Here is a 16368-nt window from a genome sequence, read left to right as displayed (position 1 = left end):
ATGGTGAGGATGGTTGTGTAACAACAAAAATGTACTTAATGCCACTGAAGTGAAGTGATGTGAAGTGAAAGTCTCTCAGTCGTGTCTGACTCTTTGCGACCCTATGGACTATACAGTCCATGGCATTCTCCAGGCCAGAATACTGGAGTGGGTAGCTGTTCCCTTCTCCAGGGGATCTTCCCAACCCAGGGTTCCAACCCAGGTCTCCTGCATTGCAGGCGGATTCTCTACCATCTGAGCCACCAGGGAAGCCCAAAAATACTGGACTGGGTAGCCTATCCCTTCTCCAGAGGATCTTCCTGACCCAGGAATCGAACTGGGGTCTCCTGCATTGCAGGCAGATTCTTTACCAACTGAGCTATTAGGGAAGCCCAAACTGTGCACTTAAAAATGGTTACAGTGGTAACTTTTGTTCTGTGGGCAGTCACTTCAGTCGTGTCCAACTCTTTGTGACCCTGTGGATTGTAGCCCGCCCGCCTCCTCTGTCCATGGGATTCTCCAGGCAAGAATACTGGAGTTGAGTTCCCATGCCCTCCTCCAGGGGATCTTCCCAACCTAGGGATCGAAGCCACATCTCTTGCATTGCAGCCACATTCTTTATCACTGAGTCACCCAGGAAGCCCCTTATTCTGTATATTTTACCGCAACTTTTAAAGGGCTAACACTATCTTTAAGAAAGATTTACATACTCTAATTAAATTCAAAAACACGAAGATTTTGGGGGTTTCCCTGGTGAATCAGTGGCAAAGAGTCCATCCCCCTGCCAAGGCAGGGGACACGGGTTCGCTCCTTGGTCCACAAGGATCCCATGTGCCGTGGAGCAACTAAGCCTGTGGGCCACAACTACTGAGCCTGCGCTCTAGAGCCTGGGAGCCGCAACTACTGATCCCACCATGTGCCACGGCCACCGAAGCCCACAAGCTCTAGAGCCCATGCTCTGCCACAAGAGAAGCCCCCGCAATGGGAAGCTCGAGCACCACTAGAGAGTAGCCCCGGCTGGCCACAACCAGAGAAAGCCCCCCAACCCCTGCAGCAAAAAGAGACACAGCACAGTCAAAAACAAATAAATAAACAATTTAAAAACATGACGATTCTTTAAAAGGTTAGCACTCAGCTATCTGGAAAACAGCAGTTCCAAAATGCCTCTTCTCTGATGGCTCCTTGCCACAGAGGTTGGCCTGTAGAGCTCTGTCTTCTTTACGTGCTCGAATCACAGTTCATCACACGTATGTAAGTTACTTATTCCTTCACTCAGCATTCACTGGGTACGCACCATGCCCCCCACGTCTGGTCCAGTCTGCTCATTAACTGTGATGAGCCACACGTGGGCCCGGCTTGGGTGTGGGTTTATCTGGCAAAGCCCAGAGTGTCCAGTAACCCCTGCGAGATGAGACGGCTGGGCTGTCAGCAACTAAATGGCACTAACTAAAAGGCTCCTCAAAAAGGAGCTGGAGACCTCACTGAAAAGGTAAGACATAAAAACATGAGAGATCAGAGATAGGTCACTGCAGACTGTCATGCCAACTGAGTGGCACAGAGCGTAAGTTTTAGAAAGATGGGACAGGCTACAAAATGTTAAAGCAGAAAGTCATGTTCCTTTGGTTTAGGAAATGGAGGTTCGGAGAAGCAAAGCAGTCTGTCCAAGGTCACATGGCCAGGATGGGTGACACTGCCAAGACTTGCCCCCCGTACTCAGTTCAACCTGTGCACCCTGTACCCTGCTGTTTAGAGTGTGATGCCTTCAGTAGGGGCAGGGGGCTGGGCAGGGGGCCAGCCTCCGGGCCAGCGTGAGCAATCCTGGAGTCCCACCCACCTCTGACTCCACCCTGGGGTCCCCACCTAGACAGTCAGTCCTGGGCTCTGTGTTCTGCATCCTTGCCTCAATAATTTATGCTTTAAGTCGATGACAGCACTTTCCAGAAAAAGAAATTATGCCTGGATGAGGAGAAAGAACAAATCCAGGCCAAGACTGTTTTCTTCAGTAGGATTGTGTCTTGAATCCTGCACCCCCCACCTCCAGTTTAATTGGATGACATCAAATTCCATTGAAAAATAGATTTCTTATTAGATTTGCAAACAGCCCACATCCATCACCCGCCCATTAAATGTAAATGGCTGTACTCTGAGCTCGAGATCTTTAACACTCTGAGGATCCTCAGGCTCCTAACAACCAAGCCCAGATTTTAAACCCCATTTCTCTGCTTCCTGATCCCACGGAATGCTCCAGAGAGGCACGGAGCGCTCACTTTCCATTAGCAGCTGTCTGCCATAATCGCCAGCATGCACACATCAGGGCAGGGGTGGCTCTCAGAGGGATCTCGGCAGTGGAGGGCTGGGTTTGCAGCAAAGACAATGGAAAAAGTAACGACGACGCAGGATGTTGGGAGAAGGGCTGATGAGGACATTGGGTTTTAAGAAACAAATTCCATTTTTCTTGGATGAAAAACTAGGGCACCTGGCTGAAGAGGAAATGGAGCTATCCCTGAATATATATGCATGAGTGTTAAGGACTCTGGGCTGGAGACAGGCCTGACTGGGCTGGAGACAGGCCTGTCTCCAGGCTAATTTGTGGTGGTCACACTGCTTCCAAATGGTCACTTCCTCTCCACTTATCCTTCTGTTCTTGGCCTCCCTCCTCCCTTGATAACGATGCAAGCACTGCCTTGGACCCTTCTCTTATTCCAAGTGCCTCTCCAGGCAGGATGTGGAGGGTGGGGCAGAGGGCAAGGGAATCTCAGATGACTGTAAGTGATGCAGAGCTTCAAGCCAGTTCCCCTCCACCGATGGCCACGTGCCCAGCTCACTTCCTCCTCCCTTCACTAGCAACACACAGTGAAGCCTGCAACTCCAGTGACTGAGTTGGAGCAGATCGAATTTTCCCCCATGGAAGAGGTCTAGGTCTACAACTGAGTCCCACTGGTGAGTGATTTTTCCCTGGGGGTAGCCAGCCACTGACACACTCGCCCCGAGAAAAAGGTGTACATAGCACAGACAGGAGCGGCCGGGCTGGCCTCTCCCACGGCTGAAGGCATGTGTGGTCTGATGGAAAATAGTCTATCTAATTGTTTTCACATTCTGAACCTCCCAGTTAAAATTCCCATCTGATGCCTGTACGTCGCCAGAGTTTGCATCCAGGCAAGGTGGAGGGAATTCTCTTTTGTAAGAGAGACTCAGCTGCAAATTATGGGCTCTGCCACCTTTAACCACCCTACAAGGTCTCACATGTAGTAGAGTGAGCACGTGAGTCACATGTGCTGTGGGCAGGCTGCGGCTTGTGGATTCCATTCAGTAGCCCACGGTGCTTTTCAAAAAACAATATGTGTTCAGCCTTTTGAAAATCCAGTCCTGTGCTGCAGAACACTGCTGCACCCACCACTAGGAAGAAGGGGATGAGGGATATGTCCCTCAGTGGGAGTTCCAGAGAGTTCTGTGAGTCAACAGTCGGGAGAATGGGGACAGTTCAGTGTGCGTATCTGTGGCCTAACTTTGGGAATGCTTTTTGAAAAAAATCACAACTTGTGTGCCTTACAAAAGCCACCTTTCTAACAAGATTAATTCAGATGATAGTTGCTATTTCTCCAGGATGATAAATCTAGAGATCCATGTACTCTCTCATTCATTCACTCACTGAATATTGTGTCACACTAGCATGTGCTGAATACTTGAGGTGTTGAGGATTCACGAGTGAGAAAAAGAGAAGAATCACTGTCCTTGTAGACCTTCCATTCCAGGGGGTCTCTCAGGGACAGGTCACTTAAAGAGATCCCGCTGGAGGTTCATGCTTTAGACCCCCCATCAAGCCCTCTGAGGTGCCAGAGGACACCATCTGAGCCACTCAGCACATCCTTAATATCACCCTGCTGACACCAGGCACCTCTCCAATGCTGCGAGGATGCCCCAGAGTCTCCAATTTTTGTTCTTCCTTTATATCAAGGAAAGATACAATGTCTCCCTTCTTAGAGACCCTCAAGGGTCTCATCTTGAGACCTCCCTTGTGGTCCAGCGGCTAAGACTCTGAGCACCCAATGCAGGGAGCCTGGGCTCCATCCCGGGGAAGGGTACTAGATGCCACATGCCACAGCTAAAGATCCCGCATGCTGCAACAAAGATCAAAAATCCGGCATGCTGCAACTAAGACCCGGCACACTCAAATAAATAAAAGTAAACATTAAATTTAAAAAGTGTCTCATCGGGTAGAACCGGAAGAAACCAGCTCCTTTTCCCTCCAACTCTGGACCCAGCCTTTTCTTTCTCTAAGTCCCAAATACATGTTGTGAGGGTAAGGAGGTGGGGGCATGCGTCCTCATTTCAGATAGGCGAGAGCTTCAGCTGGTGCCTTGACTTCACTAAAGGAAAACAGTGGGCAAACCCAGTCTATGCACTGGCTAAAAATCACCCCCATCACAGGATCAGGAGAGACAAAAGGTAAAATAAGGGGCAGAATGATGTCAGCGAGCACAAATGCTGAGAACAAGCACACCTGCTAGAGATCTGCAAGAAAAACGAAAGCCAGCGGGGCCATCTGTGGAACAAGCCCCTCTTCCATATGCGGTGCAACTTACTTCTGCAGGTCTTCTGATCGGGATTCAGGGTAAAGCCTTTCAGGCAGCGGCAGGCATAGGAATCATCTGTGTTAACACACTCATGCTGGCATCCATGGTTAGGTGAGGCACAGTAGTCTATCTCTGCAAAGAAAGAAAAATCATAATGATGAACCAAACTGGAAATCTAGCATAGGAAAACCAAAGGACTCACAATCTTAACTTTCCCTAAACAGATATATTCCTATGACCTCAAACACTCAAAACACTCAGGCCATCGAGGGATCTCTCAATGAAGCTATTTCTGTGTTTAGGGATATGGCCTCCCCAGAAGAGGACTTTCTTGACGTATTACAAGATGTTTATGCCTTGTGAAGAGGCTTTCCTTGTCCTGGTTCATGTCAGAGCCACCAAAATGTAAGCGTTGTTCGTTGTGCTGCAGGCTGGGAAGAGGGAGCCTCACTGAATGTTTTACAGAAGGCATGCAACTAAAACGATGACTTCAAATCACTTAACTGAGTGAAACACTTAGCCAAGCAGTATACGAGATCAAACCCTGGAAAAAAGAAGGCCTGAAAGTGAAAGGCATCCTTTGAGGCAAAATTCCTCCCTGTTACATTATTGGCCTCATCTGCACTTAAATCATATCAAGATTTCACAGCTCTAGGTATATAGTGTTGTTGTTTTAGTCACTAAGTTGTATCCGACTCTTTGGTGACCTCATGGACTATAGCCCACAAGGTCCTCTGTCCATGGGATTATCCAAGCAAGAATACTGGAGTGGTTGCCATTTCCTCCTCCAGGGGATCTTTCTGACCTAGGGATCAAACCCAGGCAGGCAGATCCTTTACCACTGAGCCACCAGAGAAGCCCAGGTACACATTAATTTAAACCAAAATAGAAAAAAAAGGTCACATGGAATTTTTAATAATGACATATTATTGTGTAAGTATTTTGTAGATATGGAATGGGACTCTTCTACTGATGGGTCTGAAACTTGAATGTATTGTCTAAAATTACTTGAAATAAGTGGCCACTGATGGGGTCTTAAGAGAAGTTTTTCTGTTTCAATGAGGGTTTTCATTGTTTCAAGGAACATATGAACTACATATATCATTTTCATAATGAAGCATTTGGTATAAATGATTTATCCCACCCTATACCAAAGGAAACAAAATGATTAAGAGAAAAGTGCACAGTATTCTCAAAGGGAAAAATATTGAGCGGATGCCAACTCTTCCCAATTTAAAGTCAAGGAAAATTTTAAACATTGAAAAAAAAAGAACAGAATAGTATAATAAATCCACATGTATATCACTTGGCTTCAAGAGAATCAATCTACAGCAAATCTACAGCAAACCAATCAACCTACATGGGATATGTATACTCCTATATCCCATGTGAAGATGCCATATAACTTGAAGCTAAACCCCAGATGTTATATCATTTTGTCCATAAATATTTCATAATGTATCCTTAAAAGACTGGAATTCTTTAAACATATAACTGCAATACACAATCATCTATAAAGTATTTTTTAAAAACTTTCTTATTTGGAAATGATTTTAAATTTACAAAAGTTACAAACATAAAAATACCAGCAGACAGGTAAAAGAAGCACCTGCGACTCTCTATCCACATTCACCTATTGTTCATATTTACCCCATTTGCTTTATCATTTGTTCATCTCTGAATTATTTGAGAGTAAGCTATACACTTACTCAGTTTAAAATTACACTTGTTTAGTCGCTCAGTCGTGCCCAACTCTTTGCGACCCTGTGGACTGTAGCCCACGAGGCTCCTCTGTCCACGGAATTTTCCAGGCAAGAATACTGGAGTGGGTTGCCATTTCCTTCTCCAAAGCTATACATATTGCCACCCTTTTCCCTTAAACACAGCTTGTACTTCCTAAGAGTAGGTATCAGTTCAGTATCAGTTCAGTCACTCAGTCATGTCCGACTCTGTGTGACCCCATGAACTGCAGCACACTAGGCCTCCCTGTACATCACCAACTCCCGAAGTCCACCCAAACCCATGTCCATTGAGTCAGTGATGCCATCCAACCATTTCATCCTGTCATCCCCTTCTCCTCTTGCCCTCAATCTTTCCCAGAATCAGGATCTTTTCCAATGAGTCAGCTCTTCTCATCAGGTGGCCAAAGTACTGGAGTTTCAGCTTCAACATCAGTCCTTCCAGTGAACACCCAGCACTGATCTCCTTTAGGATGGACTGGTTGGATCTCCTTGCAGTCCAAGGGACTCTCAAGAGTCTTCTCCAACACCACAGTTCAAAAGCATCAATTCTTTGGCACTCAGCTTTCTTCACAGTCCAACTCTCACATCCATACATGACTACTGGAAAAACCACAGCCTTGACTAGATGGACCTTTGTTGACAAAGTAATGTCTCTGCTTTTGAATATGCTGTCTAGGTTGGTCATAACTTTCCCTCCAAGGAGTAAGCGTCTTTTAATTTCATGGCTGCAATCACCATCTGCAGTGATTTTGGAGTCCAGAAAAATAAAGTCTGACACTGTTTCCACTGTTTCCCCATCTATTTGCCAGTGATATAACCACAGTGTAGCCATAACTTCATAAATTTACATTTATACAAGACTTTTATTTAATCTACCATCCACATTTTAGTCTTCTCAGCTGATCTAATAATATTCTTTACAGAATTTTTTACCCTCTAGTATGGAATATACTAAAGTGTCAGGGATTATATTTAATTTCATGTATGCTTAGCCTCCTTTAATCTAGAAACCATGTTGTCTGTTATGGCCATTTAAATTAAAATGGAATGGAAATAGCCTAAATGCCTATTGACAGATGAATGGATAAAGAAGGGGTGGTGTATATAGGTATATAAATAATGGAATATTATTCAGCCATAAAAAGAACAAAATAATGCCATTTGCAGCAACATGGATGAATCTAGAGATTATTGTATTAAGTGAAGTAAGTCAGATAGAGAAAGACAAATACTATAGGATATCATTTATATGTGGAATCTAAAGCACAACAGAAATGAACAGATCTATGAAACAGAAACATACTCACAGGTGTAGCGAACAGACTTGTGGGTGCCAGGGAGAGGGGAGGTGGGGAGGGAAGGATTGGGAGTTTGGGATGAGTAGATGCAAACTAGTATGTGTAGGATGGATAAACAACAGGTGCGGAGCACAGGGGACTGTATGCAATATCCTGTGATAAACCACAGTGGAAAAGAATACCGAGGCCATACATACATATAGCTGAATCACTTGCTCTACAGCAGAAATTAAACACAATATTGTAAATCAACTATACTTCAGTAAATTTTTTTAAAAAATTTAAAACATTTGATTTTACATTTGGGTTTATTTTCCATTATACTGAAAATATAGGTACAAAGGGACATTAACATTATATACACTTATCATTTCATATATTTATATGTGTATATGTATACTTTCAAAGTAAGAATAACAATTCTATTAATGCTAGGACTGCTAGAAACAGTTAAAGCTCTTTTGTTTTTTGGATATCTGCCACTTGGAGTGTAACGTCAATATATTCCATGCCCATCACTTAAAATAATTCTCTTGGTGATTATGCCAACAACCTGATTTACAGTTAGGCTCATTTGCTTCAATCTGTGTTCTGTAGGCAGTTCTCCAACACCAATTTAGAGCCCTGTAATTTAATTCAGTTCTGACACTAACTACCTACAGTTAACATCCAGTCTCACAAGGTAAAGTGTAAGGTCCCCAACAAGACTGCCCTTACTTCAGACACCAGTTTTCAGGGGGGTGCCCAGCCTACCTTCACTTCTGCAAAGCCACCTACAATCCTGGGGGTACCCACAACCAGTTCCTCTCAGTAGAACTCAGGAAAGTGCTATACTTACAGTTACCATAATCAAGATGGTTTTAGCTCTTCCTTTCCAATCTAGATTTCATTTCTTCCTTTCCTTTTCACTTCCTTATTACAATGGTTAGAAGCTTAGTTGCTCAGTTGTGTCCAACTCTTTGCGACCCATGGACTATACAGTCCATGGAATTCTCCAGGCCAGAATACTGGCAAGGGTCGCCTTTCCCTTCTCCAGGGGATCTTCCCAACCCAGGGATCCAACCCAGGTCTCCCGCATTACAGGTGGATTCTTTACCAACTGAGCCACAAGGGAAGCCCTCAGAACCTTACAGGCTGTGCTAAATAGAAGTGGTGAGAGTGGGTATCCTGTTTTACTCCTCATCTAATAAGGAAAGCATTCAGTCTTTCATCAGTCAGCACGACGTTAGCGGATAATTTTTTCACTGATGCACTGATCAGACTGAGGCAATTCTCTTCAAGCCTAGCTTGCTGAGAGGTTTTTTTTTTTTTTTTTTTTTAAGCATAAATGAGTGTCAGGTCTTGCCCAGTGCTCTTTCTGTATATACTGAATTGGATCATACAGTTTCTACTTTTTGTATGTTAATGTTTTAAATTTCATTAATCAAGCTTTGAATGTTAAATCATCCTTGAATTCCTGGGATAAATCTCAGGAAGTATTATCCTTTTCATATATTGTGGAATTTGCTAAAAACAAAGATCTTTTGCATGTATTTCATGAAGGATATTTGTGTCATTTTCTTTTCTTATAATGTCCCTTTCTGGGTTTGGTATCCTGCAGGCCTTAGAGAATACATTGAAGAATGATCCTTTCTCTCCCATTTTCTGGAAAAATTTATATGAAACTGGCATTAGTTCTTCCTCAAATGGTATAAATTGGTAGAACTTACCAGTTAAGTCAGCTAGCCCTGGAATTTTCTTTGTGGAAAGGTTTATAAGTTCAATTTCTTTTACTAGAGAGAGGCCTATTCAGATGATCTATTTCTTCTTGAGTTCATTTTAGAAGTTTGTGAATCCAACAACATGTAAAAAAGATTATACACCACGACCAAGTTGGATTCATCTCAGAGTCACAAGGATGGCTCGGCACACACAAATCAATCAATATGATACACCACATCAACAAAGGAAAGTAAAAAATCACATGATCATCTCAACAGATGCAGAAAAAGCACTTGATGAAATTCAACATTCATTCACGATTAAAAACTCTTACCAAAGTGATTATAGAGGCTATTTATGACAAACCCCACAGCTGACATAGTACTCAATGGTGAAAAGTGGAAAACCTCCCCACTAATATCTGGAACTAGACAAGAATGCCCATTCTCACCACTTCTATTGAACATAGTACTGGAAGTCCTAGCTGCAGCTACCAGGAAAGAAAAATAAATAAAAAGTATCCAAATTGGAAGGGAAGAGGCAAAATTGTCATTATATGCAGATAACATAATACCATATATTTAAAAACCTAAAAACTCCACACAAAAACTAACAGAACTGATAAACAAGTTCAGCAAGGTAGTAGGATACAAGATTAACATATAGAAACTGGTTTTATTTCTTTACAGTAACAATGAAATGTCAGAAAGGGAAAGGAAAAAGGCAATTCCTTTTTTAAAAAGGAATTTCATCAAAAAAAGATAAAAATACTTAGAATAAACCTGACCAAGGAGGTGGGAGATTTATATGCTGAGAACTATAAAACATTGTTACAGGAAACTGAAGATGATTTAAAGAAATGAAAAAATATCCTATTTTTATTGGATTAGAAGAATTAATATTGTTAAGATAGCCATACTACTAAAAGCAATTTACAGATTTAATATGATCCCCACCAAATTACTCATGATATTTTTCACAGAACTGGAACAAATAAACCTAAAATTTATATGGAAGTATAAAGATTCCTAAGCAATCCTGAGGGAAAAGAACAAAGCAGAAGACATAAGACTTCAGAAAATAACTATAAAGCTACCATAATCAAAACAGTATGGGGAACTCTCCTGGTGGTCAAGCAGTTAAGACCCTGCTCTCCCAATCCACGGGGCCTGGGTACAATCCCTGGTCAGGGAACTAGATCCTACATGCTGCAACTAAAGATCGCATGCCACAGCTAAAGATCCTGCATGCTACAACTAAAGGTCCCATATGCTGCAACAAAGCTCAAGATCCCATGTGCTGCAAATAAGACCCAGCGTAGCCAAAGAAATAAATTAATTAAAACAAAATATTTTTAAGAAATCAGCCTGGTATTAGCACAAAAACAGACATATGAGTCAATGAAACAGAATAGATAGCCCAGAAATAAATACGCATACCTATGGACAAAAGAGGTAAGACTATACATACAATGGGGGAAAGACAGTCTCTTCAGCAAGTGGTGTTCGGAAAGTTGGACAGCCACATGTAAATCAATGCAGTTAGAACATATCCTTACATGATACACAATAATAAACTCAAAACTAGCTTAAAGACTTAAATACAAGACATGAGACCATAAAATTTCTAGAAGGTAAGATAGGCAAAACAGTCTCTGACGTAAATCATATCAATGTCAATCTCCCAAGACAACAGACACAAAAGCAAATATGAATAAATGGTGAGAGTTGGACTGTGAAGAAAGCTGAGCACCAAAGAATTGATGCTTTTGAACTGTGGTGTTGGAGAAGACTCTTGAGAGTCCCTTGGACTGCAAGGAGATCCAACCAGTCCATTCAAAAGGAGATCAGTCCTGGGTGTTCATTGGAAGGAATGATGCTAAAGCTGAAACTCCAGTACTTTGGCCACCTCATGGGAAGAGTTGACTCGTTGGAAAAGACTCTGATGCTGGGAGGGATTGGGGGCAAGAGGAGAAGGGGACGACAGAGGATGAGATGGCTGGATGGCATCACCGACTCGATGGACGTGAGTTTGAGTGAACTCCGGGAGATGGTGATGGACAAGGAGGCCTGGCGTGCTGCGATTCATGGGGTCGCAAGCGACTGAACTGACTGACTGACTGAATCAAACTTATAAACTTTTGCACAGCAAAGGAAGCCATAAACAAAATTAAAAGAAAACCTATGTACTGGGAGAAAAAAAATATTTGCAAATGATGCGACCAACAAGGGCTTAATTTCCAAAATATACAAACAGCTCACACAACTCAATAACAAAAAACAAACAACCCAATTAAAAAATTGGCAGAAGACCCAAATAGACATCAGGGGCTTCCTGGGTGGTGCTAGTGGTAAAGAACTCGCCTGCCAATATAGGAGACATAAGAGATGCAGGTTTGATCCCTAGGTCGGAAAGAGTCTCTGGAGGAGGGCACGGCCACCAACTCCAGTATTCTTGCCTGGAGAATCCCATGGACAAGAGTTGGACACTACTGAAGCGACTTAGCATGGATACAGGCAGATAGACATTTCTCCAAAGAAGACATACAGATGATCAACATCATTAATTATTAGAGAAATGGAAGTCAAAACTATAATGAGGTACCACCTCACACTGGCCAGAATGGCCACCATTAAAAAGTCTACAAATAACAAATGCCGGAGAGGGTGTGGAGAAAAGGGAATCCTCTTACACTGTTGGTGAGAATGTAAATTGATGTGGACACTATGGAAAACAATATGAAGTTTTCTAAAAAGACTAAAAATAAAGTTGCCACAGGATCCAGCAATCCCACTCCTGGACACATATCCAAAAGAAACTGTATTTCAAAGAGATACATGCACTCCAAAGTTCATAGCAGCACTATTTACAATAGCCAAGACATGGAAACAATCTACATGTCCATTGACAGATGAATGAATAAAGATGCGGTATATATACACACAGTGGAATATTACTTGGCCATAAAAAAGAGTGAAATAATGCCATTTGCAGTTACATAGATGGATCTACAGATTATCATATTAAGTGAAGCCAGAAAGAGAAAGACAAAAACCATGTATCACTTTATATGTGGAATTTTAAGTATGACACAGGGAACCTATCTGTGAAACAAAAAGACTCAGAGACACAGAGAACAGACTTGTGGTTGCCAGGGGGCAGGGAGTGCAGGGGAGGATGGCGTTGGAAGTTTGCGGTTAGCAGATGCAAACTATTGTCTATAGAAAGGATACACAACAGGCCCTGCTGTATACGCAGGGAACCATATTCAGTACCCTATAATAAACCATAACGGAAAAGAAAATATGAGTAGTTTGAGTCTTTCAAGGAATTTGTTTGAAGTTACTGGCATAAATTTGTTCATTAATTTCTCTTATTATCCTTTCAATGTTTATAGGATCTATAGTGATATCCACTCTCTCATTCCTGATGCTAGAAATTTGTGTCTTCTCTCTTTTCTCCCCCCTGACCAGTCTGGCTACTGATTCATCAATTTTACTAAGTCTCAAAAAACCACTTTCTGATTGTACTAGTTTTCTCTGTTGGTTTCTCTGTTAGTTTTGTCTGTTTCTCTGTTGGTTACCCATCATCTATTTCTTTAACTTCAGCTCAGATATTTATTTCCTTTCTTTTGCACATCAATTAATTATGTGAAAAAGTGTTAACCTCACTGTTCATTAACTCATTCACTTATTCATTTAATAAATATTCTCTGAACATCTACCATAGGTCAGGCACTGGAATCAGCAGTGGGCAAAAAGGTACAGTCCTTTTCCTCATAGAACTAATAGGAGTCACTTACAATTTCTTATAGTGGAACAGATTGTTCATTAATCAAATGACACCAATGAATAAACATTTATAAGTTGAACATACATAGTTTTATGAAGAAATGATAACTAAAGACTTAATAAATAAAGTGATGACTACTAGTAAGTCAGTGAAAAAATTTTACAGGCAATTTTATGGTATAGCATAAAAACTGGTACAAAGGTTTTGGCAAATAATTTTGTAATATACATCAAAAGCCTTAAAAGTGTTAATAGCCTTTGACTCAATACATTTCCTTTCATGCTTTGTTCCTAAGAAAATGAAAAGAAATGCAAAGATTTATAGTCAAGAACATTTATCACAATACCATTTGAATAGTTTAAAAAGTGTTGTATAAACTGTGATACATACATGTGATATTATCAGACATTAAAATGTTTTTGATAAAGTTTAAATGACACAGGAAAATGCTCATGATTTTATGTTACACTGTGCTTAGTTGCTCAGTCGTGTCTGACTCTTCACGACCCCATGGACTGTAGCCCACCAGGCTCTTCCATCCATGGGGATTCTCCAGGCAAGAATACTTGAGTGGGTTGCCACACCCTCCTCCAGGGGAATCTTCCCAACCCGGGATCGAATCCAGGTCTCTTGCATTGTGGGCAGATTCTTTACCATCTGAGCCACCAGGGAAGCCTTTTATGTTACACTATAGACCATGAACTCCTTATTGCCAAATTCAGACTTAAATTGAAGAAAGTAGGGGAAACCACTAGACCATTCAGGTATGACCTAAATCAAATCCCTTATGATTATACAGTGGAAGTGAGAAATAGATTTAAGGGCCTAGATCTGATAGATAGAGTGCCTGATGAACTATGGAATGAGGTTCGTGACATTGTACAGGAGACAGGGATCAAGACCATTCCCATAGAAAAGAAATGCAAAAAAGCAAAATGGCTGTCTGGGGAGGCCTTACAAATAGCTGTGAAAAGAAGAGAAGCAAAAAAGCAAAGGAGAAAAGGAAAGATATAAACATCTGAATGCAGAGTTCCAAAGAATAGCAAGAAGAGATAAGAAAGCCTTCTTCAGCGATCAATGCAAAGAAATAGAGGAAAACAACAGAATGGGAAAGACTAGGGATCTCTTCAAGAAAATCAGAGATACCAAAGGAACATTTCATACAAAGATGAGCTTGATAAAGGACAGAAATGGTATGGACCTAACAGAAGCAGAAGATGTTAAGAAGAGATGGCAAGAATACATAGAAGAACTGTACAAAAAAGATCTTCACGACCCAGATAATCACGATGATGTGATCACTGACCTAGAGCCAGACATCCTGGAATGTGAAGTCAAGTGGGCCTTAGAAAGCATCACTACGAACAAAGCTAGTGGAGGTGATAGAATTCCAGTTGAGCTATTCCAAATCCTGAAAGATGATGCTGTGAAAATGCTGCACTCAATATGCCAGCAAATTTGGAAAACTCAGCAGTGGCCACAGGACTGGAAAAGGTCAGTTTTCATTCCAATCCCAAAGAAAGGCAATGCCAAAGAATGCTCAAACTACCACACAATTGCACTCATCTCACACGCTAGTAAAGTAATGCTCAAAATTCTCCAAGCCAGGCTTCAGCAATATGTGAACTGTGAACTTCCTGATGTTCAAGCTGGTTTTAGAAAAGGCAGAGGAACCGAAGATCAAATTGGCAACATCCGCTGGATCATCGAAAAAGCAAGAGAGTTCCAGAAAAGCATCTATTTCTGCTTTATTGACTATGCCAAAGCCTTTGACTGTGTGGATCACAATAAACTGTGGAAAATTCTGAAAGAGATGGGAATACCAGAACACCTGATCTGCCTCTTGAGAAACCTGTATGCAGGTCAGGAAGCAACAGTTAGAACTGGACATGGAACAACAGACTGGTTCCAAATAGGAAAAGGAGTTCGTCAAGGCTGTATATTGTCACCCTGTTTATTTAACTTATATGCAGAGTACATCATGAGAAATGCTGGACTGGAAGAAACACAAGCTGGAATCAAGATTGCCGGGAGAAATATCAATAACCTCAGATATGCAGATGACACCACCCTTATGGCAGAAAGTGAAGAGGAACTCAAAAGCTTCTTGATGAAGGTGAAAGTGGAGAGTGAAAAAGTTGGCTTAAAGCTCAACATTCAGAAAACGAAGATCATGGCATCCGGTCCCACCACTTCATGGGAAATAGATGGGGAAACAGTGGAAACAGTGTCAGACTTGATTTTTCTGGGCTCCAAAATCACTACAGATGGTGACTGCAGCCATGAAATTAAAAGACGCTTACTCCTTGGAAGGAAAGTTATGACCAACCTAGATAGCATATTCAAAAGCAGAGACATTACTTTGCCAACAAAGATTCATCTAGTCAAGGCTATGGTTTTTCCTGTGGTGATGTATGGATGTGAGAGTTGGACTGTGAAGAAGGCTGAGCGCCAAAGAATGGATGCTTTTGAACTGTGGTGTTGGAGAAGACTCTTGAGAGTACCTTGGACTGCAAGGAGATCCAACCTGTCCTTTCTGAAGGAGATCAGCCCTGGGATTTCTTTGGAAGGAATGATGCTAAAGCTGAAACTCCAGTACTTTGGCCACCTCATGGGAAGAGTTGATTCATTGGAAAAGACTCTGATGCTGGGAGGGATTGGGGGCAGGAGGAGAAGGGGACGACAGAGGATGAAATGGCTGGATGGCATCACTGACTCGATGGATGTGAGTCTGAGTGAACTCCGGGAGTTGGTGATGGACAGGGAGGCCTGGCATGCTGCGATTCATGGGGTCGCAGAGTCGGATAAGACTGAGCGACTGATCTGATCTGATCTGATATGATCTCAACTCTATAAAAATATATACATATGCATTAAAAAGAAAGACCAGGAGAAATGTAGCAAACCAGTATTAACAATGGTTATTGGTGGGTAACAAGATTACAGATCATTTCATTTCATGCACTTTCATTTCTATACTATTCGGTTTTCTACAATGAGTCTATATTACTTCTGCAATTAGAAAAAGGTTAAAAATAAATATATACATACATAATCATGAACTAGTTGCTCTGGATAATGGCAGAAGTAAAATAGAATAAAGAACTATGTGGGAGGTGCCCAGTGTTTGGAGAAGAAAATAATCAGAGAACCTGCTGGGAACAATACGTGTTGCTTTTGATGTCTATATCAGACATACAAGATACAGGCAAACAAAGCCAGTTTGTTTGGGAAGTGACTATGAGCTTCCAGGTAATGCAGGAATTTGGGGAGATTGGGAGC

The 16368-nt window shown here is 41.8% G+C and overlaps 1 protein-coding gene across 4 annotated transcripts in view; it reads right to left on the bottom strand.

Moving 5' to 3' along the window:
* Window positions 1–16368, bottom strand: part of MATN2 (matrilin 2) — a 173134-nt gene that overhangs the window by 35724 nt on the left and 121042 nt on the right. For all 4 annotated transcript variants that reach the window (XM_086336039.1, XM_086336040.1, XM_086336041.1 and 1 more), the window contains exon 7: window positions 4563–4685. In XM_086336039.1, the coding sequence (XP_086192165.1) occupies window positions 4563–4685 (123 nt within the window). The remainder of the gene's footprint in view (window positions 1–4562; window positions 4686–16368) is intronic.

This window comes from Bos grunniens, chromosome 14 (assembly GCF_055505025.1).
Source record: "Bos grunniens cultivar Pamir isolate PY7600 chromosome 14, Bosgru_T2T1.0, whole genome shotgun sequence".
In the NCBI taxonomy this organism is placed as follows: domain Eukaryota; kingdom Metazoa; phylum Chordata; class Mammalia; order Artiodactyla; family Bovidae; genus Bos; species Bos grunniens.
The sequence above is the reverse complement of the archived record's forward strand: the minus strand, read 5'-3'. Positions and strand labels throughout refer to the sequence as shown.